A 27478-nucleotide genomic window follows, 5' to 3' on the forward strand; every position below is an offset into this window, starting at 1 on the left:
TTTAAAGCGTTGGTGTCCAAACGACAGCCCGCAGGCCGACTCTGGCCTCCTATCTCGGTTTTATGAATGATTGTCGGCCCTCAGACAGAAAAGTTTGGTGGCCCCTGCTTTAAAAACGTGACTTGGATTGAACTAACCAATGGCAGAACCCTGTTTTCCCTGGAGCATTATTGTGGTATTACACAATACCCTATAATTATTGTCTTTAGATGTCTTTTTTTTCTTCACAGACTCGTTCGACGTGTTTTTAATTAAAAGCCAGAGCTGCACTTTGGATGGCGGAGCAGAGGTCGTCGTCGCGCGGCTCCGTTGGTGGTTAAAGATTACTGGCATTTGGTGATTACTAACTTAAAAGTGGTTTAACGGGTCCGACGGCTGTTTCGAACTGGACTGCGAGCGGTCCCCAGCGTTTTCCTCGCCGTACGTTTGGTTTTTGGAAGAATGTTCTGGCTGATTTCTTTGGGGCGCAAAGCTCCAGGCATCCGATGCGCGCCTGGACTCGAACGCGGCGTGGGCTGGAATTCCTACTGGCTTCGGCGGGGACGGCGGTAAATTCTTCATTTGGTCTTTATTTGTTTGGAAAAATAACCGTTGTAAAGTAAGGCTTGTTTTCTTTAAAAAAAATAGTATAGTTCTTATAATAAAAAGACCATGTGTAGTAAGTAGTAAGGCTTTTTTCGTAAAAATTGACCATGTATGGCATGGGTTTTTTACTTAAAAATGTATAGCAAGGCTTTTCCCCCATAAAAATGACTATGTATAGAAAGGCTTTAAAAAAATAACCATGTATACTAGGTTTTTATTTCAAATAAAAATGACCGACCATGTATAGCAAGGCATTTATTCTTAAAAAAAAAAATCATAAAATAATAACCATGTATATTAAGGCTCTTTTTCCAATAAAAATGACCATGTATAGCAAGGCTTTTATTGTTTAAAAAATACTAATAATATATACTAGGGCTTTTTTCCCCAATGAAAATTACTAGGTATAGCAAGGCTTTTATTCTTTTAAAAAACATGTATAAAATAATAGCCATGTATATTAAGGCTCTTTTTCCAATAAAAATGACCATGTATAGCAAGGCTTTTAGTAAAGAAAAATAACCACATTATTTATTTTAAAAAAATAACACTTATAAAAAATGTATAGTAAGGCTCTTTTCCCATAAAAAATGTTTAAGAAATATTTTATTCTTAAAGAAAAAACAATAACCATGTACATACTAAGTCTTTTTTCCATTAAAAATGCCCATGTATACTCAAGCAAGGCTTTTATTCTTAAAGAAAAACAACCATATATAGTAAGGCTTCTTTTTCGATTTTTTTCCCATGTATAGCAAGGCTTTTAGTCTTTAAAATACATGTTTATAGAAAGGCTTTTTTCCTTTAAAAAAAATAAACCATGAATAGATAGTAAAGATTTTTCGTCACATTTTAGTGGATGGGTGTGTCTTGTCCGCGTGATTGTTCGAGTCTCCCCAGCTGCGTCTCTTTTGGCTCCTCCCCTTTCGGAAGTCACCCAATTGTTTGGATTGTCATCGAACCCGTTTGAGACGTTGTTTTTGTACGTTTTTGCGGGAGGATTGTTTCCGTCTAAGTTGTTGTTTCTTGCTCGTTGGTGTGCGCCTACCCAGGTAAGTTTGCATGTTTTATTTGTATTGTTATTATGCAGTTCTAGCGTTCTTTAAATCTTAAATTGTGCACCAACACTCGTTTGCATGCTTCCTGCTTCGGCTTGCACCCCGCTGGGCAGCCGACATTAATTTTCTTTAAACAACTAGGCTTTATTTCTTTTTTTAAAAATGAGCATGTATTGTAAGGCCTTATTTCTTATGAAAAAATTGACCATGTTTAGTAAGGCTTTCTTTTTTTTCTTCAAAAAAAAAAAAAGACCGATAGATAGTAAGGCTTCTGTTTCTTTAAAAAATGGCTACGTATACTAAGGCCTTTTTCCTTAAAAAATGACCATGTAGAGTAAGGCTTTTTTTCTTTAAAAATGACTATATATAGTAAGGCTTTTTTTCCTTAAAAAACGACCATGTATAGTAAGGCTTTTTTTCCATAAAAAACGACATACTATACTATGTCGTTTTTTAAAGAAAAAAAGCCTGACTATACTATATCGTTTTTAAAGAAAAAAAACCTTACTATACTATGTCGTTTTTTAGGAAAAAAAGCCTTACTATACTATGTCGTTTTTTGAGAAAAAAGCCTTACTATACTATGTCGTTTTGTGAGGAAAAAAGCCTTACGATACTATGTCGTTTTTTGAGGGGAAAAAAGCCTTACTATGACATGGTCTTTTTTTAAGAAAAATGACATAGTATAGTAAGGCTTTTTTTGGCAAAAAACGACATAGTATAGTAAGGCTTTTTTTTCAAAAAACGACATAGTATAATAAGGCTTTTTTTGTTAAAAAAAAACCGACATAGTAAATATAGTAAGGCTTTTTTGTAAAAAACGACATAGTATAGTAAGGCTTTTTTTCGTAAAAAACGACATAGTATAGTAAGGCTTTTTTTCGTAAAAAACGGCATAGTATAGTAAGGCTTTTTTTCCGTAAAAAACGACATAGTATAGTAAGGCTTTTTTTTTCTTAAAAAACGACAGTAGAGTAAGGCCTTTTTTCTTAAAAAACGACATAGTATAGTAAGGCTTTTTTTCTTAAAAAACGACATAGTATAGTAAGGCTTTTTTTCGTAAAAAACGACATAGTATAGTAAGGCTTTTTTTGGTAAAAAATGACATAGTATAGTAAGGCTTTTTTCCCCGTAAAAAACGACATAGTATAGTAAGGCTTTTTTTTTCTTAAAAAACGACAGTAGAGTAAGGCCTTTTTTCTTAAAAAACGACATAGTATAGTAAGGCTTTTTTTCTTAAAAAACGACATAGTATAGTAAGGCTTTTTTTTCGTAAAAAACGACATAGTATAGTAAGGCTTTTTTTCGTTAAAAAACGACATAGTATAGTAAGGCTTTTCTCTTAAAAACGACATAGTATAGTAAGGCTTTTTTGTATTAAAAAAAACGACATAGTATAGTAAGGCTTTTTTTTTCGTAAAAAAACGACATAGAATAGTAAGGCTTTTTTCTTAAAAAATGACATAGTATAGTAAGGCTTTTTTTTCTTAAAAAACGACATAGTATAGTAAGGCTTTTTTCTTAAACAAACGACTTAGTATAGTAAGGCTTTTTATTTTAAAAAAGCACATAGTATAGTAAGGCTTTTTTTCGTAAAAAAACGACATAGTATAGTAAGGCTTTTTTTCGTAAAAAACGACATACTATAGTAAGGCTTTTTTTCGTAAAAAACGACATAGTATAGTAAGGCTTTTTTTTGGTAAAAAACGACATAGTATAGTAAGGCTTTTTTCCGTAAAAAACGACATAGTATAGTAAGGCTTTTTTTTTCTTAAAAAACGACAGTAGAGTAAGGCCTTTTTTCTTAAAAAACGACATAGTATAGTAAGGCTTTTTTTCGTTAAAAAACGACATAGTATAGTAAGGCTTTTCTCTTAAAAACGACATAGTATAGTAAGGCTTTTTTGTATTAAAAAAAACGACATAGTATAGTAAGGCTTTTTTTTCGTAAAAAAACGACATAGAATAGTAAGGCTTTTTTCTTAAAAAACGACATAGTATAGTAAGGCTTTTTTTCCTTAAAAAACGACATAGTATAGTAAGGCTTTTTTCTTAAACAAACGACTTAGTATAGTAAGGCTTTTTATTTTAAAAAAGCACATAGTATAGTAAGGCTTTTTTTCTTTAAAAAACGACATAGTATAGTAAGGCTTTTTTTCGTAAAAAACGACATAGTATAGTAAGGCTTTTTTTCGTAAAAAACGACATAGTATAGTAAGGCTTTTTTTTGGTAAAAAACGACATAGTATAGTAAGGCTTTTTCCCGTAAAAAACGACATAGTATAGTAAGGCTTTTTTTTTCTTAAAAAACGACAGTAGAGTAAGGCCTTTTTCTTAAAAAACGACATAGTATAGTAAGGCTTTTTTTCGTAAAAAACGACATAGTATAGTAAGGCTTTTTTCGTTAAAAAACAACATAGTATAGTAAGGCTTTTCTCTTAAAAACGACATAGTATAGTAAGGCTTTTTTTAATTAAAAAAAACGACATAGTATAGTAAGGCTTTTTTTTCGTAAAAAAACGACATAGAATAGTAAGGCTTTTTTCTTAAAAAACGACATAATGTAGTAAGGCTTTTTTTTTAAACGACATAGTATAGTAAGGCTTTTTTTTCTTAAAAACGACATAGTATAGTAAGGCTTTTTTATTAAACAAACGACTTAGTATAGTAAGGCTTTTTATTTGAAAAAGCACATAGTATAGTAAGGCTTTTTTTCGTAAAAAACGACATAGTATAGTAAGGCTTTTTTTCCGTAAAAAACGACATAGTATAGTAAGGCTTTTTTTCGTAAAAAACGACATAGTATAGTAAGGCTTTTTTTCCGTAAAAAGCAACATAGTATAGTAAGGCTTTTTTTTCTTAAAAAACGACAGTAGAGTAAGGCCTTTTTTCTTAAAAAACGACATAGTATAGTAAGGCTTTTTTTCGTAAAAAACGACATAGTATAGTAAGGCTTTTTTTTCTTAAAAACGACATAGTATAGTAAGGCTTTTTTATTAAACAAACGACTTAGTATAATAAGGCTTTTTATTTAAAAAAAGCACATAGTATAGTAAGGCTTTTTTTCGTAAAAAACGACATAGTATAGTAAGGCTTTTTTTCCGTAAAAAAACGACATAGTATAGTAAGGCTTTTTTTCGTAAAAAACGACATAGTATAGTAAGGCTTTTTTTTCTTAAAAAACGACAGTAGAGTAAGGCCTTTTTTCTTAAAAAACGACATAGTATAGTAAGGCTTTTTTTCGTAAAAAACGACATAGTATTGTACGGCTTTTTTCTTAAAAAACGACATAGTATAGTAAGGCTATTTTTTAAACGACATAGTATAGTAAGGCTTTTTTTTCGTTAAAAAACGACATAGTATAGTAAGGCTTTTTTTTCGTTAAAAAACGACATAGAATAGTAAGGCTTTTTTCTTAAAAAACGACATAGTATAGTAAGGCTGTTTTTTTAAACGATTTAGTATAGTAAGGCTTTTTTTCTTAAAAAACGACATAGTATAGTAAGGCTTTTTTATTAAACAAACGACTTAGTATAGTAAGGCTTTTTATTTTAAAAAAGCACATAGTATAGTAAGGCTTTTTTTCGTAAAAAACGACATAGTATAGTAAGGCTTTTTTTCGTAAAAAACGACATAGTATAGTAAGGCTTTTTTCCCGTAAAAAACGACAGTAGAGTAAGGCCTTTTTTCTTAAAAAACGACATAGTATAGTAAGGCTTTTTTTCTTAAAAATCGACATAGTATAGTAAGGCTTTTCCCTTAAAAACGACATAGTATAGTAAGGCTTTTTTCATAAAAAACGACATAGTATAGTAAAGCTTTTTTCCCTAAAAAGTGACATAGTATATTAAGGCTTTTTTCTTAAAAACGACATAGTATAGTAAGGCTCTTTTTCTTAAAAAACGACATAGTATAGTAAGGCTTTAAAAAAAAAAACCCGACATAGTATAGTAAGACTTTTTTTTGTAAAAAAACACAGTATAGTATGGCTTTTTTTCCGTTAAAAAAACGACATAGTAAAGTAAGGCTTTTTTTCTTTAAAAAACGACTTAGTATAGTAAGGCTTTTTATTTAAAAAAAAAAACGACATAGTATAGTAAGGCTTTTTTTAATGGAAAAAAAACACATAGTATAGTAAGGCTTTTTATTAAAAAAAACGACATAGTATAGTAAGGCTTTTTTTTCTTAAAAAACGACAGTAGAGTAAGGCCTTTTTTCTTAAAAAACGACATAGTATAGTAAGGCTTTTTTTCGTAAAAAACGACATAGTATTGTAAGGCTTTTTTCTTAAAAAACGACATAGTATAGTAAGGCTATTTTTTAAACGACATAGTATAGTAAGGCTTTTTTTTCGTTAAAAAACGACATTGTATAGTAAGGCTTTTTTTTCGTTAAAAAACGACATAGAATAGTAAGGCTTTTTTCTTAAAAAACGACATAGTATAGTAAGGCTGTTTTTTTAAACGATTTAGTATAGTAAGGCTTTTTTTCTTAAAAAACGACATAGTATAGTAAGGCTTTTTTATTAAACAAACGACTTAGTATAGTAAGGCTTTTTATTTTAAAAAAGCACATAGTATAGTAAGGCTTTTTTTCGTAAAAAACGACATAGTATAGTAAGGCTTTTTTTCGTAAAAAACGACATAGTATAGTAAGGCTTTTTTCCCGTAAAAAACGACAGTAGAGTAAGGCCTTTTTTCTTAAAAAACGACATAGTATAGTAAGGCTTTTTTTCTTAAAAATCGACATAGTATAGTAAGGCTTTTCCCTTAAAAACGACATAGTATAGTAAGGCTTTTTTCATAAAAAACGACATAGTATAGTAAAGCTTTTTTCCCTAAAAAGTGACATAGTATATTAAGGCTTTTTTCTTAAAAACGACATAGTATAGTAAGGCTCTTTTTCTTAAAAAACGACATAGTATAGTAAGGCTTTAAAAAAAAAAACCCGACATAGTATAGTAAGACTTTTTTTTGTAAAAAAACACAGTATAGTATGGCTTTTTTTCCGTTAAAAAAACGACATAGTAAAGTAAGGCTTTTTTTCTTTAAAAAACGACATAGTATAGTAAGGCTTTTTTATTAAACAAACGACTTAGTATAGTAAGGCTTTTTATTTAAAAAAAAAAACGACATAGTATAGTAAGGCTTTTTTTAATTGAAAAAAACACATAGTATAGTAAGGCTTTTTATAAAAAAAAACGACATATTATATATAGTAAGGCTTTTTTTCTTAAAAAACGACACAATTGAATGATTTTATTGTCATTATACAAGTATGAGATTTAAACCACGTCGTGCACAAATAACAACAAACAAACAAATAAATAATCAGTAAAAAAGAAAGAAATAAACAAGTAGTCCAAGTGAGGTCAGCAGAGCGGAGCGGGCTTGTTCCGTCTGACGTCCAAGATAAGTTCCATGGTTTTGGAGACGTCCAGCGCCAACTTGTTGAGAGCGCACCACTTGCTGAGACTATGTACGAGACAACAAACAAACAAACACACATTTTTTGTTAAAAAATGACCATGTATAGTAAGGCTTTTTTTCTTAAAAAACGACATAGTATAGTAAGGCTTTTTTCTTTAAAAAACGACACAGTATAGTAAGGCTTTTTTATTAAACAAACGACTTAGTATAGTAAGGCTTTTTATTAAAAAAAACGACATAATTTAGTAAGGCTTTTTTTTCTTAAAAAACGACATAGTATAGTAAGGCTTTTTTTCTTAAAAAACGACATAGTACAGTAAGGCTTTTTTTTCGTAAAAAAACGACATAGTATAGTAAGGCTTTTTTTCGTAAAAAACGACATAGTATAGTAAGGCTTTTTTTTAGTAAAAAACAACATAGTATAGTAAGGCTTATTTTCGTAAAAAACGACATAGTAAAGTAAGGCTTTTACTTAAAAACGACATAGCATAGTAAGGCTTTTTTTTCCGTAAAAAACGACATAGTATATTAAGGCTTTTTTTCGTAAAAAACGACATAGTATAGTAAGGCTTTTTTTCGTAAAAAACGACATAGTATAGTAAGGCTTTTTTTCCGTAAAAAACGACATAGTATAGTAAGGCTTTTTTTTCTTAAAAAAACGACAGTAGAGTAAGGCCTTTTTTCTTAAAAAACGACATAGTATAGTAAGGCTTTTTTTCGTAAAAAACGACATAGTATAGTAAGGCTTTTTTTTGGTAAAAAACGACATAGTATTGTAAGGCTTTTTTCTTAAAAAACGACATAGTATAGTAAGGCTCTTTTTCTTAAAAAACGACATAGTATAGTAAGGCTTTTTTTTAAACGGCATAGTATAGTAAGGCTTTTTTTTCTTAAAAAACGACATAGTATAGTAAGGCTTTGTTATTAAACAAACGACTTAGTATAGTAAGGCTTTTTATTTAAAAAAAGCACATAGTATAGTAAGGCTTTTTTTCGTAAAAAACGACATAGTATAGTAAGGCTTTTTTTCCGTAAGAAACGACATAGTATAGTAAGGCTTTTTTTCGTAAAAAACGACATAGTAGAGTAAGGCTTTTTTTCCGTAAAAAACGACAGTAGAGTAAGGCCTTTTTTCTTAAAAAACGACATAGTATAGTAAGGCTTTTTTTCTTAAAAAACGACATAGTATAGTAAGGCTTTTTTTCTTAAAAAACGACATAGTATAGTAAGGCTTTTTTTCGTAAAAAACGACATAGTATAGTAAGGCTTTTTTTTGGTAAAAAACGACATAGTATAGTAAGGCTTTTTTCCGTAAAAAACGACATAGTATAGTAAGGCCTTTTTTTTCTTAAAAAACGACAGTAGAGTAAGGCCTTTTTTCTTAAAAAACGACATAGTATAGGAAGGCTTTTTTTCTTAAAAAACGACATAGTATAGTAGGCTTTTTTTCGTAAAAAACGACATAGTATAGTAAGGCTTTTTTTCGTAAAAAACGACATAGTATAGTAAGGCTTTTTTTCGTTAAAAAACGACATAGTATAGTAAGGCTTTTCGCTTAAAAACGACATAGTATAGTAAGGCTTTTTTTTCGTAAAAAAACGACATAGTATAGTAAGGCTTTTTTTCGTTAAAAAACGACATAGTATAGTAAGGCTTTTCTCTTAAAAACGACATAGTATAGTCAGGCTTTTTTGTATTAAAAAAAACGACATAGTATAGTAAGGCTTTTTTTTCAAAAAAAAAACGACATAGAATAGTAAGGCTTTTTTCTTAAAAAACGACATAGTATAGTAAGGCTTTTTTTTTAAACGACATAGTATAGTAAGGCTTTTTTTTCTTAAAAAACGACATAGTATAGTAAGGCTTTTTTATTAAACAAACGACTTAGTATAGTAAGGCTTTTTATTTAAAAAAAGCACATAGTATAGTAAGGCTTTTTTTCGTAAAAAACAACATAGTTTAGTAAGGCTTTTTTTCCGTAAAAAAACGACATAGTATAGTAAGGCTTTTTTTCGTAAAAAACGACATAGTATAGTAAGGCTTTTTTTCATAAAAAACGACATAGTATAGTAAGGCTTTTCTCTTAAAAACGACATAGTATAGTAAGGTTTTTTTGTATTAAAAAAACGACATAGTATAGTAAGGCTTTTTTTTTCGTAAAAAAACGACATAGAATAGTAAGGCTTTTTTCTTAAAAAACGACATAGTATAGTAAGGCTTTTTTTTTAAACGGCATAGTATAGTAAGGCTTTTTTTTCTTAAAAAACGACATAGTATAGTAAGGCTTTTTTATTAAACAAACGACTTAGTATAGTAAGGCTTTTTATTTAAAAAAAGCACATAGTATAGTAAGGCTTTTTTTCGTAAAAAACGACATAGTATAGTAAGGCTTTTTTTCCATAAAAAACGACATAGTATAGTAAGGCTTTTTTTTCGTAAAAAACGACATAGTATAGTAAGGCTTTTTTTCCGTAAAAAACGACATAGTATAGTAAGGCCTTTTTTCTTAAAAAACGACATAGTATAGTAAGGCTTTTTTTCTTAAAAAACGACATTGTATAGTAAGGCTTTTTTTCTTAAAAAACGACATAGCATAGTAAGGCTTTTTTTCGTAAAAAACGACATAGTATAGTAAGGCTTTTTTTTGGTAAAAAACGACATAGTATAGTAAGGCTTTTTTCCGTAAAAAACGACATAGTATAGTAAGGCCTATTTTTTCTTAAAAAACGACAGTAGAGTAAGGCCTTTTTTCTTAAAAAACGACATAGTATAGTAAGGCTTTTTTTCATAAAAAACGACATAGTATAGTAAAGCTTTTTTTCATAAAAAACGACATAGTATAGTAAGGCTTTTTTTCGTTAAAAAACGACATAGTAAGGCTTTTCTCTTAAAAACGACATAGTATAGTAAGGCTTTTTTGTATTAAAAAAAACGACATAGTATAGTAAGGCTTTTTTTTCGTAAAAAAACGACATAGAATAGTAAGGCTTTTTTCTTAAAAAACGACATAGTATAGTAAGGCTTTTTTTTAAACGACATAGTATAGTAAGGCTTTTTTTTCTTAAAAAACGACATAGTATAGTAAGGCTTTTTTATGAAACAAACGACTTAGTATAGTAAGGCTTTTTATTTTAAAAAAGCACATAGTATAGTAAGGCTTTTTTTCGTAAAAAACGACATAGTATAGTAAGGCTTTTTTTCGTAAAAAACGACGTAGTATAGTAAGGCTTTTTTTCTTTAAAAAACGACATAGTATAGTAAGGCTTTTTTTTCTTAAAAAAATGACAGTAGAGTAAGGCCTTTTTTCTTAAAAAACGACATAGTATAGTAAGGCTTTTTTTCGTAAAAAACGACATAGTATAGTAAGGCTTTTTTTTTGGTAAAAAACGACATAGTATTGTAAGGCTTTTTTCTTAAAAAAACGACATAGTATAGTAAGGCTATTTTTTAAACGACATAGTATAGTAAGGCTTTTTTGTATTAAAAAAATTGACATAGTATAGTAAGGCTTTTTTTTCGTTAAAAAACGACATAGAATAGTAAGGCTTTTTTCTTAAAAAACGACATAGTATCGTAAGGCATTTTTTTTAAACGACATAGTATAGTAAGGCTTTTTTTCCGTAAAAAACGACATAGTATAGTAAGGCTTTTTTTTCTTAAAAAAACGACAGTAGAGTAAGGCCTTTTTTCTTAAAAAACGACATAGTATAGTAAGGCTTTTTTTCGTAAAAAACAACATAGTATAGTAAGGCTTTTTTTTGGTAAAAAACGACATAGTATTGTAAGGCTTTTTTCTTAAAAAACGACATAGTATAGTAAGGCTATTTTTAAACGACATAGTATAGTAAGGCTTTTTTGTATTAAAAAAAACGACATAGTATAGTAAGGCTTTTTTTTCGTTAAAAAACGACATAGAATAGTAAGGCTTTTTTCTTAAAAAACGACATAGTATAGTAAGGCTTTTTTTCCGTAAAAAACGACATAGTATAGTAAGGCTTTTTTTTCTTAAAAAACGACAGTAGAGTAAGGCCTTTTTTCTTAAAAAACGACATAGTATAGTAAGGCTTTTTTTCGTAAAAAAACGACATAGTATAGTAAGGCTTTTTTTTCGTTAAAAAACGACATAGAATAGTAAGGCTTTTTTCTTAAAAAACGACATAGTATAGTAAGGCTTTTTTTTTTAAACGACATAGTATAGTAAGGCTTTTTTTTCTTAAAAAACGACATAGGCTTTTTTATTAAACAAACGACTTAGTATAGTAAAGCTTTTTATTTTAAAAAAGCACATAGTATAGTAAGGCTTTTTTTCGTAAAAAACGACATAGTATAGTAAGGCTTTTTTTCCGTAAAAAACGACATAGTATAGTAAGGCCTTTTTTCTTAAAAAACGACATAGTATAGTAAGGCTTTTTTTCTTAAAAAACGACATAGTATAGTAAGGCTTTTTTTCTTAAAAAACGACATAGCATAGTAAGGCTTTTTTTCGTAAAAAACGACATAGTATAGTAAGGCTTTTTTTTGGTAAAAAACGACATAGTATAGTAAGGCTTTTTTTCCGTAAAAAACAACATAGTATAGTAAGGCCTTTTTTCTTAAAAAACGACATAGTATAGTAAGGCTTTTTTTCTTAAAAAACGACATTGTATAGTAAGGCTTTTTTTCTTAAAAAACGACATAGCATAGTAAGGCTTTTTTTCGTAAAAAACGACATAGTATAGTAAGGCTTTTTTTTGGTAAAAAACGACATAGTATAGTAAGGCTTTTTTCCGTAAAAAACGACAGTAGAGTAAGGCCTTTTTTCTTAAAAAACGACATAGTATAGTAAGGCTTTTTTTCTTAAAAAACGACATAGTATAGTAAGGCTTTTTTTCTTAAAAAACGACATAGTATAGTAAGGCTTTTTTTCTTAAAAAACGACATAGTATAGTAAGGCTTTTTTTCGTAAAAAACGACATAGTATAGTAAGGCTTTTTTTTGGTAAAAAACGACATAGTATAGTAAGGCTTTTTTCCGTAAAAAACGACATAGTATAGTAAGGCTTTTTTTTCGTAAAAAACGACATAGTATAGTAAGGCTTTTTTTCCGTAAAAAACGACATAGTATAGTAAGGCCTTTTTTCTTAAAAAACGACATAGTATAGTAAGGCTTTTTTTCTTAAAAAACGACATTGTATAGTAAGGCTTTTTTTCTTAAAAAACGACATAGTATAGTAAGGCTTTTCTCTTAAAAACGACATAGTATAGTAAGGCTTTTTTTCGTTAAAAAACGACATAGTATAGTAAGGCTTTTCTCTTAAAAACGACATAGTATAGTAAGGCTTTTTTGTATTAAAAAAAACGACATAGTATAGTAAGGCTTTTTTTTCGTAAAAAAACGACATAGAATAGTAAGGCTTTTTTCTTAAAAAACGACATAGTATAGTAAGGCTTTTTTTTAAACGACATAGTATAGTAAGGCTTTTTTTTCTTAAAAACGACATAGTATAGTAAGGCTTTTTTATTAAACAAACGACTTAGTATAGTAAGGCTTTTTATTTTAAAAAAGCACATAGAATAGTAAGGCTTTTTTTCGTAAAAAACGACATAGTATAGTAAGGCTTTTTTTCGTAAAAAACGACATAGTATAGTAAGGCTTTTTTTCTTTAAAAAACGACATAGTATAGTAAGGCTTTTTTTTCTTAAAAAAATGACAGTAGAGTAAGGCCTTTTTTCTTAAAAAACGACATAGTATAGTAAGGCTTTTTTTCGTAAAAAACGACATAGTATAGTAAGGCTTTTTTTTGGTAAAAAACGACATAGTATTGTAAGGCTTTTTTCTTAAAAAAACGACATAGTATAGTAAGGCTATTTTTTAAACGACATAGTATAGTAAGGCTTTTTTGTATAAAAAAAAACGACATAGTATAGTAAGGCTTTTTTTTCGTTAAAAAACGACATAGAATAGTAAGGCTTTTTTCTTAAAAAAACGACATAGTATAGTAAGGCTTTTTTTTTAAACGACATAGTATAGTAAGGCTTTTTTTTCTTAAAAAACGACATAGTATAGTAAGGATTTTTTATTAAACAAACGACTTAGTATAGTAAGGCTTTTTATTTTAAAAAAGCACATAGTATAGTAAGGCTTTTTTTCGTAAAAAACGACATAGTATAGTAAGGCTTTTTTTCCGTAAAAAACGACATAGTATAGTAAGGCTTTTTTTCTTAAAAAACGACATAGTATAGTAAGGCTTTTTTTCTTAAAAAACGACATAGCATAGTAAGGCTTTTTTTCGTAAAAAACGACATAGTATAGTAAGGCTTTTTTTTGGTAAAAAACGACATAGTATAGTAAGGCTTTTTTCCGTAAAAAACGACATAGTATAGTAAGGCCTTTTTTTTCTTAAAAAACGACAGTAGAGTAAGGCCTTTTTTCTTAAAAAACGACATAGTATAGTAAGGCTTTTTTTCTTAAAAAACGACATAGAATAGTAAGGCTTTTTTTCATAAAAAACGACATAGTATAGTAAGGGTTTTTTCTTAAAAAAGATGACCATGTATAGTAAGGCTATGATTCTTTAAAAAATGACTTTGTATAGTAAGACTTTTTTCTCACAAATCTATGAAGTACTTTGAATAGTAATTTTGAAATGGACTCCGACTGACTTGTTCATTGTTTACAGATGTCTTCACGTGGACCATCCTCCGTGCCGCCCCTCCTTGACGAACAGCTACGTCCACGGCGCGTCGGCCGTGTCCCTGCTCTCCGCCACGGTGGGCCAGACCCTGGAGAACGCCGTGCATCGATGGCCCGAGCGTGACGCCGTGGTCTTCCCCCAAGATGGCATCAGGAAAACCTTTGCGGAATTTCAGCAGGACGTGAGTCACATCCTCTCATCCATTGGTCTATTTATTTTTTCAAACAACTTTTCTCGGAGCGCAGGTGGACGAGGCGGCGGCGGGCCTGCTGGCTCTGGGCCTGCGGCGAGGCGACCGTCTGGGCCTTTGGGGTCCAAACACCTACCATTGGATCCTCTTCCAGTACGCCACGGCCAAGGCAGGAATCGTACAGGTGGGCCAACTTGAGCTGCTTTTATTTTGTAGGATGGACACGAGAAAAATAATTTATTGGAACAAAGTCATCATGGTTCTTTTAGAATTTTAGATGATGAAGTTGTTGTTTGCAGGTGTCCTTAAATCCGGCCTACCAGACGAAGGAAGTGGAGTTCACGCTAAGGAAGGTGCTCCTACTTTTCTTCTTCTTTGGCTTTGGCGATGAATTTCGAGTGACGCCGTGGGGTGCTTGAGCCGCAGGTCCAATGCAAAGCCGTGCTGTGTCCGACGAGCTTCAAGACGCAAAAATTTGGCGAGATGCTGCGACAGATCTGCCCTGAGATGGACACCGCCACGCCGGGTGACATCCGCAGTGCCAGGTAGGTGGCGTACACACATTATTCATCATTTATATTTCATTTTTCACGGTTTGAAATTGTAGTTGTGGACGTATAAAAAAAGACATCAACTTTTAGTTTTGAAATCTTTCAAATGACAAGTAAAAGTCCAATTGAATTTGTAAAAATGAGGGTCAAAGGTCAACTTTAGCGTGGCATGTGTCAGGTTACCCCACCTGCGCGCGGTGATCTTGACGGACGGTCGCCAGGCGGGCACGCTGCACGTGGACGACGTCTTCCAAGCGGCGGAGAGCCGGCACCGGCGCCAGCTGAGCGAACTTCACGCCAAGCTGTCGTGCGACGACGCCATTAACATTCAGTTTACCTCGGTGAGCCCGCCTTCACCATTTCGGAAGCGCCAGAAACGTGACACAAGCCCCTCCCCCCCTCTTCTCACAGGGCACCACCGGCGACCCCAAGGGCGTGACGCTGTCCCACCACAACGTGGTCAACAACGGCTACTTCCTGGGGCTGCGAGCGGGCTACGACTGGAGGGTGAGCTGGAGTTGAAACGCCGGCGCCGGCGCCCGAGCTTTTCTGAAGGCCCGCACACACCGACCCCTCAGCCGGGGGTGCGCGTCTGCATGCCGGTCCCGCTGTACCACTGCTTCGGGTCGGTGGTGGGCGGCATGTGCATGGCCGCTCACGGCGTCACGCTGGTCTTCCCCTCCGCCGCCTACGACAGTCGGGCTAACCTGGAAGCCATGCACAAAGAAAAGTAAGATTCACATTCCTATCCGTGATGCTAGCGTGTACGCGACGCGCTACATAAACAAATGTTTCCAACAGGGCCGTTGTTGAATGCAATAGCAAACATTGACGGCGCTAAACGTCCAATCCATGTTGACCGGGTGGGGCGGATGAACTGAAACATGAGCATTCGCTGCCTTACCGTTGAAATAATTGGACGTATAGTGGCGTCAATGGCACTGAAACAGGTGCATGAGATTTTATTCTGCTGCCCATAGTAGGCTCCAGCACCCCCTGCGATCCTACTGAGAATAAGGAGTTTGGAAACGGAATGAATAACATTATTGTAGAAATGTATTTGTAATCGTCAAATAACTGTAATTTTGAATATTGCAAAATTAATTCTACATTTGTTTTCATACCAAAAATGTTCTTGTTCTTAAAAGGTTAAAGGTCAACTTTGACCATTGTGATGACAGCTTTGTCTGAAAGGGTTAAACCAAGTGCCACTCATTTGTTTCCATAGGTGCACTTTCATCTACGGCACCCCCACCATGTTCGCGGACCTGCTGGGCCTGAGCGATCTGGAAAAGTATGATTTGTCCTCAATGGAAGGAGGTGAGACCACGTGAGAAAAAAAATGGAGACTCAACGTAGCGGCTGCCAAGTTCAAATAAATTTGACGTCTCCGACCACGGAATGAACGCGCGGCTACCTTGCAGGCATCATGGCGGCGTCCCCTTGCGCACCCGAGTTGGTGGCCCAAGTCAGGGAGAAGCTGCACGCGAAGGAGTTCATGGTGAGTCTTCGCATCCCGCGGCGCCCCCGCGTGGCGTCCCGCTGATGCGGCGGCCCCCGTCAGATCGGCTACGGCACCACGGAGAACAGCCCAGTGACCTTCTTGGGTTTCCCGCTGGACAACGACGACCTCAAGCTGCGCACGGTGGGCTGCGTCATGCACCACGTCGAGGTAGGCAGGTCGGCAGGCCCCATGTTTTTTTTTTTTTTTTTTTTTCCCCCTTTGTTTTTCCATGTGATGTTTTCCCTACGCCGCAGGCCAAGGTGGTGGACGTGGACACGGGCGAGACGGTGCGGCTGGGGGACACGGGGGAGCTTCTGATCCGGGGAAGCTGCGTCATGCAAGGCTACTGGGACGAGCCCGGCAAGACCCGGGAGGTGATGGGACCGGACCGCTGGTACAGGACCGGGTGAGAACGCCAAACGCTTGTAGGGTCAATACGAGCAATGCAAACCGGAGCTTCGTCATTGGTTATTCCCATACCTGACTGCGTTTTGACCAATGATTGAACGGTGTTTGCAGACGCCTTGGTCTGTTGTCCAATCCTGGGTTGCCTGCAAAAAAAATTGCAATGTGAAAAGGAATCGCACCTAAGTCTGAAAAACCAAACTACAGTAATCCCTCGAATATTGCGGCTTCACTATATAGCGGATTTTTCTTGTTATTTTGTTGGGTAAATTCATAAAAATGTGAAAATCTATACTGAAACTTGCAAGTGGAAGCCACTCCTTTATCCACTTCCGACTAGGACTCTACTAAAAAATCTAATTTTTAAATTGAGGTTACGCTACTTCATACCTGTCAACCTCTGCCGATAACTGCCCTTATAAATGATTATTGATTCCCCTTACAAACCCCCAAAAAACCTTACAAACACCGTACGACTCGTACGGTGTTTGTAAGTTTTTTTGGGGGTTTGTAAGGGGAATCAATAATCATTTATAAGGGCAGTTATCGGCAGAGGTTGACAGGTATGCTACTTAGCGTTTTTTGCATTTATCGCGGCCATGTCTGGTCTACATTAACCGCGATAATCGAGGGATTACTGTATATACGGACTTAGCTGATATTTGTAGTACTTTGTTGTGTTCACAGCGACGTGGCGAGCCTGAACGCGCTGGGTTACTGCTCCATCGAAGGTCGCATCAAGGACATGATCATCCGCGGGGGTGAAAACATCTACCCGGCCGAAATCGAGCGTTTCCTCCACACCCACGGCAAAGTGCTCGACGTGCAGGTACGATCGCCGCCGCCAGACGCCGACGTGAGACGAGTCTTGACCAAGCTGTGTTCAAGGTGGTCGGCGTGAAAGATGAGCGTCTGGGGGAGCAAATCTGCGCCTGCATCAAACTCAAGGAAGGACAAACGTGCTCGGCCGAGGAGGTCAGAAGCTTCTGCAAAGGCCAGGTGACCAATCGCCATCTTGCTCGTCGTGGCTCCCAATGCATGCTGAGTTATTTTTGTTATCTTTTGCAGATTTCCCACTTCAAAATTCCTCATTACGTGGTTTTCGTGGAGAGCTTTCCTATGACAGCATCCAGGAAGGTAAGCCAATGTTTTTCCAAGTGATCACTTTCAGAAAAATCCAGATTTCTTGTAGCACTGTTTAAGTGACTAGCGCCTTCTAACATTAAAGCTAAGTGCAATGTAGGCTGTGTTTAAGCTTCTTGTGCAGGCCAATTGACTGTAGTAGTAGTTGACTTTGACTAAATTGGACTCAATGTGTTACAGATCAAGAAAAACGACCTGAAGGCGGACATGGAGAAACATTTGGGCCTTTGAGATGACCGCCGGCTGGCGAAGAAAAGACGCATGTACGCCGTGTTCATGTCAATCTTTATTTATTTACACAAAGTTAGTGATCCAACTCCGCATCTTCCACAACACGTGCCATCCAGATGAGGAACTAATAAATAAAAAGGAGCTTCCACGTGGACAAAGGTGAAGAAACCGTCGACGGAATATATTCCATGACCATTCTTCGTCAATACTGGACTGATTTTGCCTGGCCTTGAAAAAAATGGGCTTCGGCGGACAATTTGAAAAAGCAAATTAAACAAAGTATAGCACGCTTTTGGCCAATTGGTGTTGGATTTAAAGGGCCGGCTACGTCACTGAGGTAAATTTTCCAATTTCTTCACACACACACACGCAGGTATAAAAAGACACACTCCACACGCGTGCGTCTTGAGCGCACTTTGGCTACGAGGCTCGGAACGATCAACATTCGCTTCAGTCGAGAGTGCGGATGAGGAATAACCCGAAGAAAAACAACGAAAAGACATCGCCACACTTGGGGGGGAAAAAATACTGCATTGCTGAGATAAGTTAACGTCCCTTTTCTTTAAATAGATTACATTCTGAACAGGGGAAGAAGTCGTCCAAGTGTGCAAATGACGGGTTGCCAGGTCCAACGGGACCTTTTGTCGCTGGCCGAAGAGGCGGAGACTCACCTCGACCACAGGAGAAAAAAAACGATTTCGAGACGCACCGTCTCGTAAAGTCTCTTGTGCAAGCACACAATTGGCCGTGATCGCCGTCACACCCGCAGGGGCAGGAGGCCCGGCGGAGACACGGTCCTAGACATCAACGCGCCGGAGTCCAGCCCGTTGACGACGCCACTGCGGGAAAAGACGCCAGAGTCATCTCCCTGTTTTGAGTCCAGCCGGCGGTGCGAGAGGTGAGCACTTACCTTTTGTCAAAGTAGGCGGCGTGGATGGCGTGCGAGAACTTGGCGGCGTTGCCGTTGACGGCGGCGCCGTTTTCGGCTTTTCTCGCCGTCTGGTCTTTGGCGATGCTCCGGCAGGCGGCCAGTTTGGACTCAAGAGCCTAGCGGTGGGAGATCAAGGTGAATGGAACGTCGCTGGAGGGGAGAGCGAGCGGGTTTGGAAGCGGAGACTCACCCCGACTTTGCGGAGAAGATCGCCCACGATGTTGAGCGCCGACATTCGAGCCGAAGGCGTGAGGGACGAGTTGCCGCAGCCGTTGCTCAGCGCTGGTGGTGGGACACATTGACCACGTCAAATAAAGCAATTTTAACACTGCAGTTTTGGAGCAATGGATTGGACATCCGTCACCGTAAATTTTATTTAAAATGATCATATCTCTCGCTGTAGTCCTATTAAAGTTCATTTAAATTAGTATTTAATTTATAATTGAATTGAACTAATATACAATATTTTTTTAAGCAAAAAGTTTGAACATTTGCGGGCCAAACTCACTGAAAAATGTGCTAAACAGGTAAAAGTTTGTTTTGCTACATTCTAGGTGCTACTCAAAAGATCGGATCCCATGTCCTAGTTGGGCTTACGGCATACCCTGAAGATGCCCAATCACGTCTGATCTCGGAAGGTAAGCAAGGTCGGACATGGTTAGTACTTGGATGGGAGACTGCCTGAGGATACCAGGTGCTGTAAGCTCTTGTGTTACCAAGGGCAATTGGCTCAAGTGGTAGATCTCTTAGAGATCCACTGCTAAGTGAGCACTCTACCACTTCAGCTAATCTCCCTCGGTAACATAAGAGCTTACAGCACCTGGTATTCCTAGGCAGTCTCCCATCCAAACACTAAACAGGTCCGACCCTGCTTACCTTTTGAGATCAGACGTGATTGGGTGTTTTCAGGGTAGCATGCCGTAAGCCCAACTAGGACATGAGATCCGATCTTTTGAGCAGCACCTAGAATTTTAGCAAAACTTTTACCTGTTAAGTGCACATTTTTCATTGAGGTTGGTTTGCAAACACATATGTGTATATATACATGTGTGTATGTATATACATGTGTATGCATATATATATATATACACACACACATACATATGTGTATATATATATATACATACACATACATACACACGTATATACACACACACATATACATATATTTTTTTAATGACAAGAAATAGTTACTTGCTCTAGTTAAAGGTTACTGCAGTACACTATTAGATTTCTAATGACAAAATAGCCATTTTTCCTCATTATTCTTGTAGTATTAAACTTTTCTCAAAAAAAAATACGGGCTTTTGTTGCTAAAATGAAGAATTACAACGAATCGATTCTATGAAGCCATTTGTGGAAAAAGCAAGTACCGACTGACCTTTGGGTGCCCCGAAAGGATGCTGTTCGTTTTGTCCGACCGGTGTGGCGGGCAGCGAAAGCGACGCTTGCACGGCCGAGTCGGCCTTGTCCGGGTCGGGCGTGGGCGAGCTGGGCGCTGACATCCGCTCCGTCGTCCTGTCGCGGACCGCAAGTTCCTGTCGGAGGTCTGCGGAAAGAGTGGGACAGTCAGTCAAGTCAACTCTGGCTCCGGCACCCACTTTTGGCGCGACGTGCGTACTGTACCTCGCGCCTCGTCTTTGAGCCGTTGCACCGACACCAGGAGCGACTCCTTCTCGTCCAGCTCGTTCTCCAGGAAGGCGTTTCTTTCGATGGCCTGGTTCAGGCGGCCCTCAAAGTCCTCCAGGGACACGATGGTGGCCCTGCGTGGAGGAAAAAAACGGCGTCAGCGCTGGTGGCTAACTCTCGTTTTGTGACTCCGAGCCGGCCGGCACCACCTCTTGGATCTCTCCAGGTCGTCGTTGGCTTGCTCCAGCTTGCGCACCGACTTGTTGAGCTGATCCTTGACGCTTTGCGTCCGGCCCAGGTCGTCCTCCAGAGTGGAGATCTGCTCGTAGCTTTGGGCGTGCTGCTTCTCCAGTTTCTCCTGGGAAGAAAAAAGACCGTGACATGGGAGAAAAATGTTTTAAAAAAAATAAATCATGGATTTTTGCACTCGACTGAGAGCCTCCTGATTTTTTACAATCTGCCGATATGAGTCCAATCCAATTTAAGCCAGTCAAAATGGATTGGACGTTTCTCACAGTCAATTGAAGCCAATGAGTTAAGACCTAAAAATGTAAACCAATGCATATAAAAAAACATCCCATTTTTTAAAAACTTAATTCCGATAATATGAAAATAAACTATCAGACACAATTTCTGATCAGGAGCATCTTTAGTGATCAGGTGACGCCAATTGACGTCCAATCAGATCGGACCGGCAGGGCTGGAGGTCAATGATGGTTTGACTGTCAACATGCCCGACTCTAATTTGGGACCATGTGTGACATAACGGCGCGTGGCTTTGCCGTAATCCCCAGCGAGTCCAAATCCCCAATTAAGCCAAGTTGCGGTTGCGGCGGCGGTCATTACCTTGAGGTTGTCGGCCTCGTTTCTTAGTCGCTCGTTTTCGCTCTGCAGCTCGCGCAGGCGGCGTTCGGCCTGGCCCAGTTGCGCCTCCAGCTCGGCCTCCAGTTCCTGGCTGCCCTCTTGGAACTCCTGCAGCTCCTCGTGGGCGTCGAGGCAGCTAGCCATGTAGGGGAAGAAAAAATAAAAATTATAAATATATCTAAACAGTGACATAGGTTTGTACTTTGTTTCCCCAAAGATTATCGCCAAGAATCCATATATCAGTCAATGTCAGTGTCTAAAACAGGGAAGGGCAAACTATTCCACATTTTTCAGAATATAAGTTAAGTTACACCACCCAAAAAAATTAAAGAAACACACAAGTGGGAGGAAAAAAGTATAGTCTAATTTTTGCAAAGGCATTTTTTATGATTGGACCAGAAACCAAGCACTTTCAACCAAATGACCAGATGGATTCAAATATGTATACTTTTGACAACACTGTTTTTAGGAAACGCCTGGCTGGCCGAATACAACATCTAAAGATCCTCCAAAAACGAATATACTGAAGTCGAGCGGGTTCCAAACAAGTTTAGCTCCACCCCCCACCCATTAAAATGCGCTAAAAAAAGATCTAGTCCGAGTTGGCTGGAAGGACGAAACGTTCCGGAGGGCGCCGTGAATGTGCAAGCGCAGTAACTGTAGCTCTTGTTGTTGTGCCATCAGCTGACACGCACAAATGAGTCAGTGGCGGGGAAAAGCGCTCCCGCATACCAGCGTCACCGAGGCTGCCGGGTCAGCACGCCATAACAGCCCCGCTTTCACGCCAGTGTTTTGGACACAAAAAGCATTTTAGGGTCCTGGCACAACTGTCAAAAACTAGCAAAAGATGAGCGAGTCACGCTTGTCTGACAGTGAAGAACAGAAAGTTACCCCCCCACCCCCCAAAAATCTTGTTTGGTAAACCATGCTTTCTAGTAGACCACATCAAACTTGGATCAACTTTTCCTCGCGAACACCGTTTCAAAACGCTGGCTTAGTGGTTCGCCTTAAAAGGGAGGATGTTTAAAGCCGCAGCGCAACGGTGGAAAACGGCGTCATCAGCAACTTTGCTTGGGGCTCAGTTGGAACTTTTTCCCTTCAAAACAAACGGCAGTCGTCAAGGAATTCAATGGGTTTTCCCCACACGGAATAAAATGCCGCGGTTACGACATTCACCTCCACACAAAGTGCTTTTCATGTCCACACACGCAAGTACGTGAATTAATAATTAGGAATAAATGAGTCGCTCTGACGAAGTCGATACTGTGGAAATTTATCAAAGATTGGAGAGTCTATTCCTCCCAATTTCAACAAGGCTATCTGACATCTAAAACCAATTGTAACTATTTATAAGCAAGCTCTGAAATTATTGGAAATAAGCCAAAAACACACCACCACTGTCAGATATTTAAAAAATACAAACACCAGAACTGGGACAATACTGTAAAATATGCAGATGCCACCTTAGTTTACAAAATCTTCCAACTCTAAGCTCCTCCTTCACTACAAGATTTTGTACCAAAAAATTTCAACACATCAGCAAGGGCTGGCTCTAGAGGTGACTGTGTAGTTCCCTTCAAAAGATTGCTAAATTAGCCAACGCGCCTTCATACCTGGAACTCAATAGCAATTAGCATACGTCAACTCCGATTGGCAAAAACTTTGAACTTTTTTTGCAAATCAGTTGTGCATCACATAAAAAGGTTTCGAGCAAATTACCTTTAAATATCCGGTTCTCATATATTTTTCTTAAATGGTTCTTTGAATGCAATAAATTGAGCTCTCTTTGAATATCTTATATAACACATACAGTATATGTATTTTTAGCAATATTCTTCTTGATTATTTTGATTTATATAAGAAGTAATGAAACATGATGAATTGAACTTTTTTGGATGTCATTTTCTTAACTTTTATATTGTCAGTTTTTCACTACTGTAAATAAAAAAAATACATAGTATAGAACATAGTATGTGTATTTTTTTCAACTGACAGTTACAGATAGTTATAGTTAAATGCTTTTCAACAGCCCATAACTGACCAAATTCTGAACGTGGGACATTTAGTTCTTACCTTTTCTTATACTTGAGCGCTTGCGACTTCCAGTAATCGACTTCTTCGTCCTTTGTGGAGAATTTGGGAATTATCTCTGCGTCCATGTCAGGACTTCCTGCGCCAGAAAACGGTAGATGTTAAAATATGTGGATTGTAGCAACAACAACAAAAGTCACGTGATCTTTACTCGCGTCTGCAAACTGTAAAAGACTGCACGCGAACACACAAAGATGAATTTAACCCCAATTGCATCAAACGACTGTTCCGAATGCACAGTTTGGACTTTTTTTTCTGGGCCATTTACAAAGTCTCCCGTCCAAACATTCCTCGGGAAAATCGTCACACTCATTTCCTGGAAACTGCCAGGGAAGCGGGAGACCAAAACAACACACCGGTAAAATAAATAAATGAAACTCAATTCATCGATGTTGGTCAGCTTAAAGTGTTATGCGCTAAAAATAACTTAAAAAAAAGAAAACCATAGATGCTGTTTCCATGGAAACCCAGATGAAAGTAAGGTACCACTCCCCGGAAAAACATCTTTTAGCCAGCGTGACTAAATTTTTCCTATTAAATGTTGAGGTTTATTTAAATGGCAGCCAACTACTTACAAAACAACGCCTTTCACACAAAATGTTGACGTGGATTTATTGCGATATATCGCAATACTGTTTCCCAAAACGTTATTGATAGGTCCTAAATCGCCGTCATTGGCAAGACTCATGAGTCAACACATTCAGACTGTGATTTAGGAAGGGAGTGGTGCTTAAAAAAATCTGAGAGTAAAAAGATAAACTGTCACTGACAAAGTGTGCGGACTCGAGATTCAAACTCGTGTTTGTCATTGAGTAGACATTTATAGCTTTCTAGCTAATTTTAACATTCGTCAAGAGTGACGAGACAGGCGTCACACGGCGGCTAAATTTACCCCCCAATGCCGCTATCCAGGGCGTTTTTTTAAGGAAACACCATTAAAATAAACATTGTCAGCGTAACAACATAAATTAGGTGATTGTTTTGAAGGCGAAAACGCAGAAATTGGACATTGTGTCAAGCCTAGCTAGCAAAACGGCGATCGCGAGCGACAGAATCCACGAGGGCGAATCGTTTGGACACACAACTGTTCTTAAAAAAATACAAAATAAGTGGGCAGAAATACCTTCTCATGACAAATGGCGGTCAAATTGTGGGCTTGTTTGTAACATCCGAGCGTTTTCTCCTGCGGCCTTGCGAGTTGCTGCTGTTCCTCCTGCCGCTTGCTTCTTGTGTTTAGGAAATTGCCAACGCGTCCCCCGGAAACGACGTCATTCCAGCCGGAAGCTGCGTGCGTGTGCGTGCTGACCACACGTCATTACGTCACCGAAACGCAAGCGTCATACGGACGGGGCCACGCCCTGCTGTCAACGTATTACCGCAAGATGGAGATGTCGGCAAATAAAAAAAAATAGTCTTTACACTTAAAAGATTCATAAAAAACTCAATTTATTACCCACCATTGAACACCAATGAATTGCCTGAAAACATCCAACGAGTTAAATGACTGCCATATAAAGGGATAAAGTGCCTAAAGGGTTAAACGTGTTATAAATGACATTTTGGCAAATAAAAAAAGTCGAATATCCTCAAGTAAACTTGGTCTGAACATGACCTATTTCTTTTGTTCAACCTGCTAATTAGGCCGACTGCCAAGGCATTTCGCCGGCTACACCCCGAGCAATCGCGGGTTCGTGGCCGGCGGGTGGCTGGCCCTGCAAGGTAAGAAAGTGCTCCGCCCCCCCCCCGGTTGAGGAGCAGGAAAAACGCCCGGACGAATGCATTCAATCGCTCCTCATTGATCGTCGTCGTCGTCGTCGTCCTCGACGCAGCCATGTCTTCGTGCGAGGAGGACCCCGTCCCCCAGGAGGACCCCAACGAGTGCCCGGTGTGCTACGAGGTCCTGCCGGGAACGGAGAGAACCCTAAGCTGCGGCCACGTCTTCTGCCACGACTGCCTGGTCAAGATGCTGATCAGCATCCACACCGAAGGCCAGATCCGCGACACCATCGCCTGCCCCGTGTGCAGACACCTCACCTTCATCAGGAAACGCCACGGCGAGACGCTCGACTCGACCGAGGAGACTAAGGAGGACGGGGGCGGGGGCAGCGGGGTCCCCGGGCAGACTTTGGAGGTGCCCGTGGGGACGCCGCTGGTCCGCCTGGAGGACACCGACCCCGAAGCCGACAATTACGCCGCCTCCCCATCCGCATCGACTGCCCTTGGGAGGCTACGGCGCTTCTTCTGCCGGGGCCGTCGACGGCAGGGCTTGGTCCGGGGAGACCCGGGCGGACACTCGCAGATCTTCGTCATCAGCGCCCGGGGGAGACCCATGACCGAGGAGGACACGTTCAGCGTGGTTTTGACGGTGGTGCGGCCGCCGCAGAGGAGGCGACGTCGCCGGTCGTGCAGCACGTCGCGATGCCTGGTGGTGCTGCTCACCATCTTCACCATGATTGCACTTGTGGCCGCCGTTTTGCCTTGGATTCTTATCGCCTAATCCACTTTTTGACCATGCTCTGCTAAAAAATATATATACTTGCATTCCAGGTAATAAGATTAGGGGAAAAAAGGGACAATGAAAGACAATCCTTAAAAATCCAATTGATTCAAAAATGCAAGTCCTGTATTATAGGAATGCACTTTGCTATGATGGAGAAAGGGATTTTTTTTACTTTTATTTTTGATCAACTTGCACAAAAATGTCGAATAAATCTATTTTGTATTCTAATATGTAGAGTTTTCAGATTGGTAAAGTATTGGAAAAATGCTTCATCTTTGAGAAACAAGAAAATTGTTGATCTGAACTCATTCAGGGTCATGGACGATCAATCTTTTTGAACTGGGTGGACTGGTAATAAACTCTCCCAGTAACATTGGAATGGTGCAAAAAAGTGAATGATATGCTTTTATTTTCATGTCAATCACTTTTCAAACTAGGAACCAGAAAAAAATATATCAACAGACTGTTCACCATCTAATGGCAGATCACATGAACCCCCCAAAAATCCTCAAAACAGAAACAATTGTCCCATGATTTAGAAACAGGAAGTATTCAACTATAAGAGACAACACAATCAATCAAAAAACATGCGGAAATTGGGAGCTTTGACGACTTTCCAATGCAGATCGCCGCATTAAAATATTGATGCACCCGGAGACTAGTTACCTTGTCAACAGATACACAAGTGTTGGGTTACACAATAACCCGCATAAACCCTGTCGGAATGCAGTGGTGAACATCTTACGGCCCAAATGGGTCATGAATTATATAAGAAACCAAAAAACGTAGGTGTGACGATAATAAAGTGCAAAAAGTATGTTACAAATGCCTTTGGTCTCCACCCTCGACCATTTGGTGAGTTCACAATGGGGTGATAAAGTCAAGTTTTCCTTGAGTGTCAACCAGCTGGGCCAGTCTTACAGGTATGTTACGTCGAAACTGAACAAGCCAAACTTTTTAGTTCATCGGTCAACTGGTAAGACAGGATGATTCTAAGGAATACATTTAGAAGAATAGTAAACATTCATAGTTTTGGTCCTTCTTGGGAAGGGAAACTATGTCAGTGCTCTTGACAGCAGCTGCTGTCCAATTTACCGTATTTTTCTGACTAAGTCGGACTGGAGTGTATATTCTGTTTTTTTTTGGGGGTGGGGGGGAGTTTTTTTAATTAATCAGAAGCCAAGAACAAACATAGGTTAAAAAGTAAAATAGGGAACAACAGATAAAATTGGCACCTGTTAATGTAACATTAACTTTTTTTTAATAGTTTAAAATAGACAACATAAGATTTTGGTGGTCAAAGTGAGAAAAAAGACATGTATATAAGTCATACCTGAGTATAAGTCGCAGGTCCAGGCAAACTATGAAAAAAGTGGAAATTGTAGTCCAGAAAATACGGTAATCTAGGAGGACAAGCAGTAATGCATTGAAATAATACAGTAGAAAATGCAAACTCAGAAAATGCGGTTATTGTGTGTTGAATTACGATCATGTTTTAGCGTCATTGATGTTTGATTGCTGCCAGTATCTCAGTTTAAATGGATTGGGCATCTGTCAACATCAAAGTTTTTTTTTTGGCTGGTAATCAATTGATTTGTGTTGTTAGGTTCAAACTAAGTGAAAAGTGCCATTAAACAGGTTAACGTTGTGTTTTGGTAAATTTAGAGGCAAAATATAACATTTGCGATCTTACA

The 27478-nt window shown here is 37.8% G+C and overlaps 3 protein-coding genes across 6 annotated transcripts; 2 read left to right on the plus strand and 1 right to left on the minus strand.

Annotated features, from left to right (window-relative positions):
- The first annotated feature begins 70 nt into the window (after positions 1-70).
- On the plus strand, positions 71-19033 carry LOC144088927 (medium-chain acyl-CoA ligase ACSF2, mitochondrial-like). 4 transcript variants are annotated; one of them, XR_013304963.1, is made up of 18 exons: positions 71-548; positions 13731-13926; positions 13991-14119; positions 14235-14288; positions 14362-14480; positions 14665-14827; positions 14898-14993; positions 15065-15216; positions 15715-15806; positions 15911-15987; positions 16051-16158; positions 16245-16396; positions 17083-17224; positions 17284-17394; positions 17464-17532; positions 17719-17801; positions 17886-18667; positions 18794-19033. XR_013304963.1 is itself a non-coding variant. In XM_077619668.1 (17 exons), the coding sequence occupies exons 1-16, from the start codon at positions 442-444 to the stop codon at positions 17767-17769; spliced, it is 1818 nt and encodes a 605-aa protein (XP_077475794.1). In that variant the 5' UTR covers positions 71-441; the 3' UTR covers positions 17770-17801; positions 17886-19033. The 4 variants fall into 4 exon arrangements, 1 of the variants encoding a protein (XP_077475794.1); XR_013304964.1 differs by having other exon boundaries at positions 17886-18048; positions 18143-19033; XR_013304965.1 differs by having other exon boundaries at positions 17886-17928; positions 18143-19033.
- LOC144088929 (nuclear distribution protein nudE-like 1-B) lies at positions 17812-24571 on the minus strand. The gene is made up of 9 exons (XM_077619671.1): positions 24408-24571; positions 23267-23363; positions 21176-21329; positions 20539-20687; positions 20327-20463; positions 20082-20249; positions 18891-18982; positions 18680-18816; positions 17812-18608 (listed from the first exon to the last, which is right to left on the minus strand). Exons 2-9 carry the CDS (start codon positions 23350-23352, stop codon positions 18527-18529), a joined length of 1005 nt encoding a protein of 334 aa, XP_077475797.1. The 5' UTR covers positions 23353-23363; positions 24408-24571; the 3' UTR covers positions 17812-18526.
- Positions 24572-25041: 470 nt separating this feature from the next.
- LOC144088431 (RING finger protein 222) lies at positions 25042-26440 on the plus strand. Its single transcript, XM_077618842.1, has one exon. It carries the CDS (start codon positions 25116-25118, stop codon positions 25779-25781), a length of 666 nt encoding a protein of 221 aa, XP_077474968.1. The 5' UTR covers positions 25042-25115; the 3' UTR covers positions 25782-26440.
- The last annotated feature ends 1038 nt before the right edge of the window (positions 26441-27478 follow it).

This window comes from Stigmatopora argus, chromosome 14, assembly GCF_051989625.1.
Source record: "Stigmatopora argus isolate UIUO_Sarg chromosome 14, RoL_Sarg_1.0, whole genome shotgun sequence".
In the NCBI taxonomy this organism is placed as follows: Eukaryota; Metazoa; Chordata; class Actinopteri; order Syngnathiformes; family Syngnathidae; genus Stigmatopora; species Stigmatopora argus.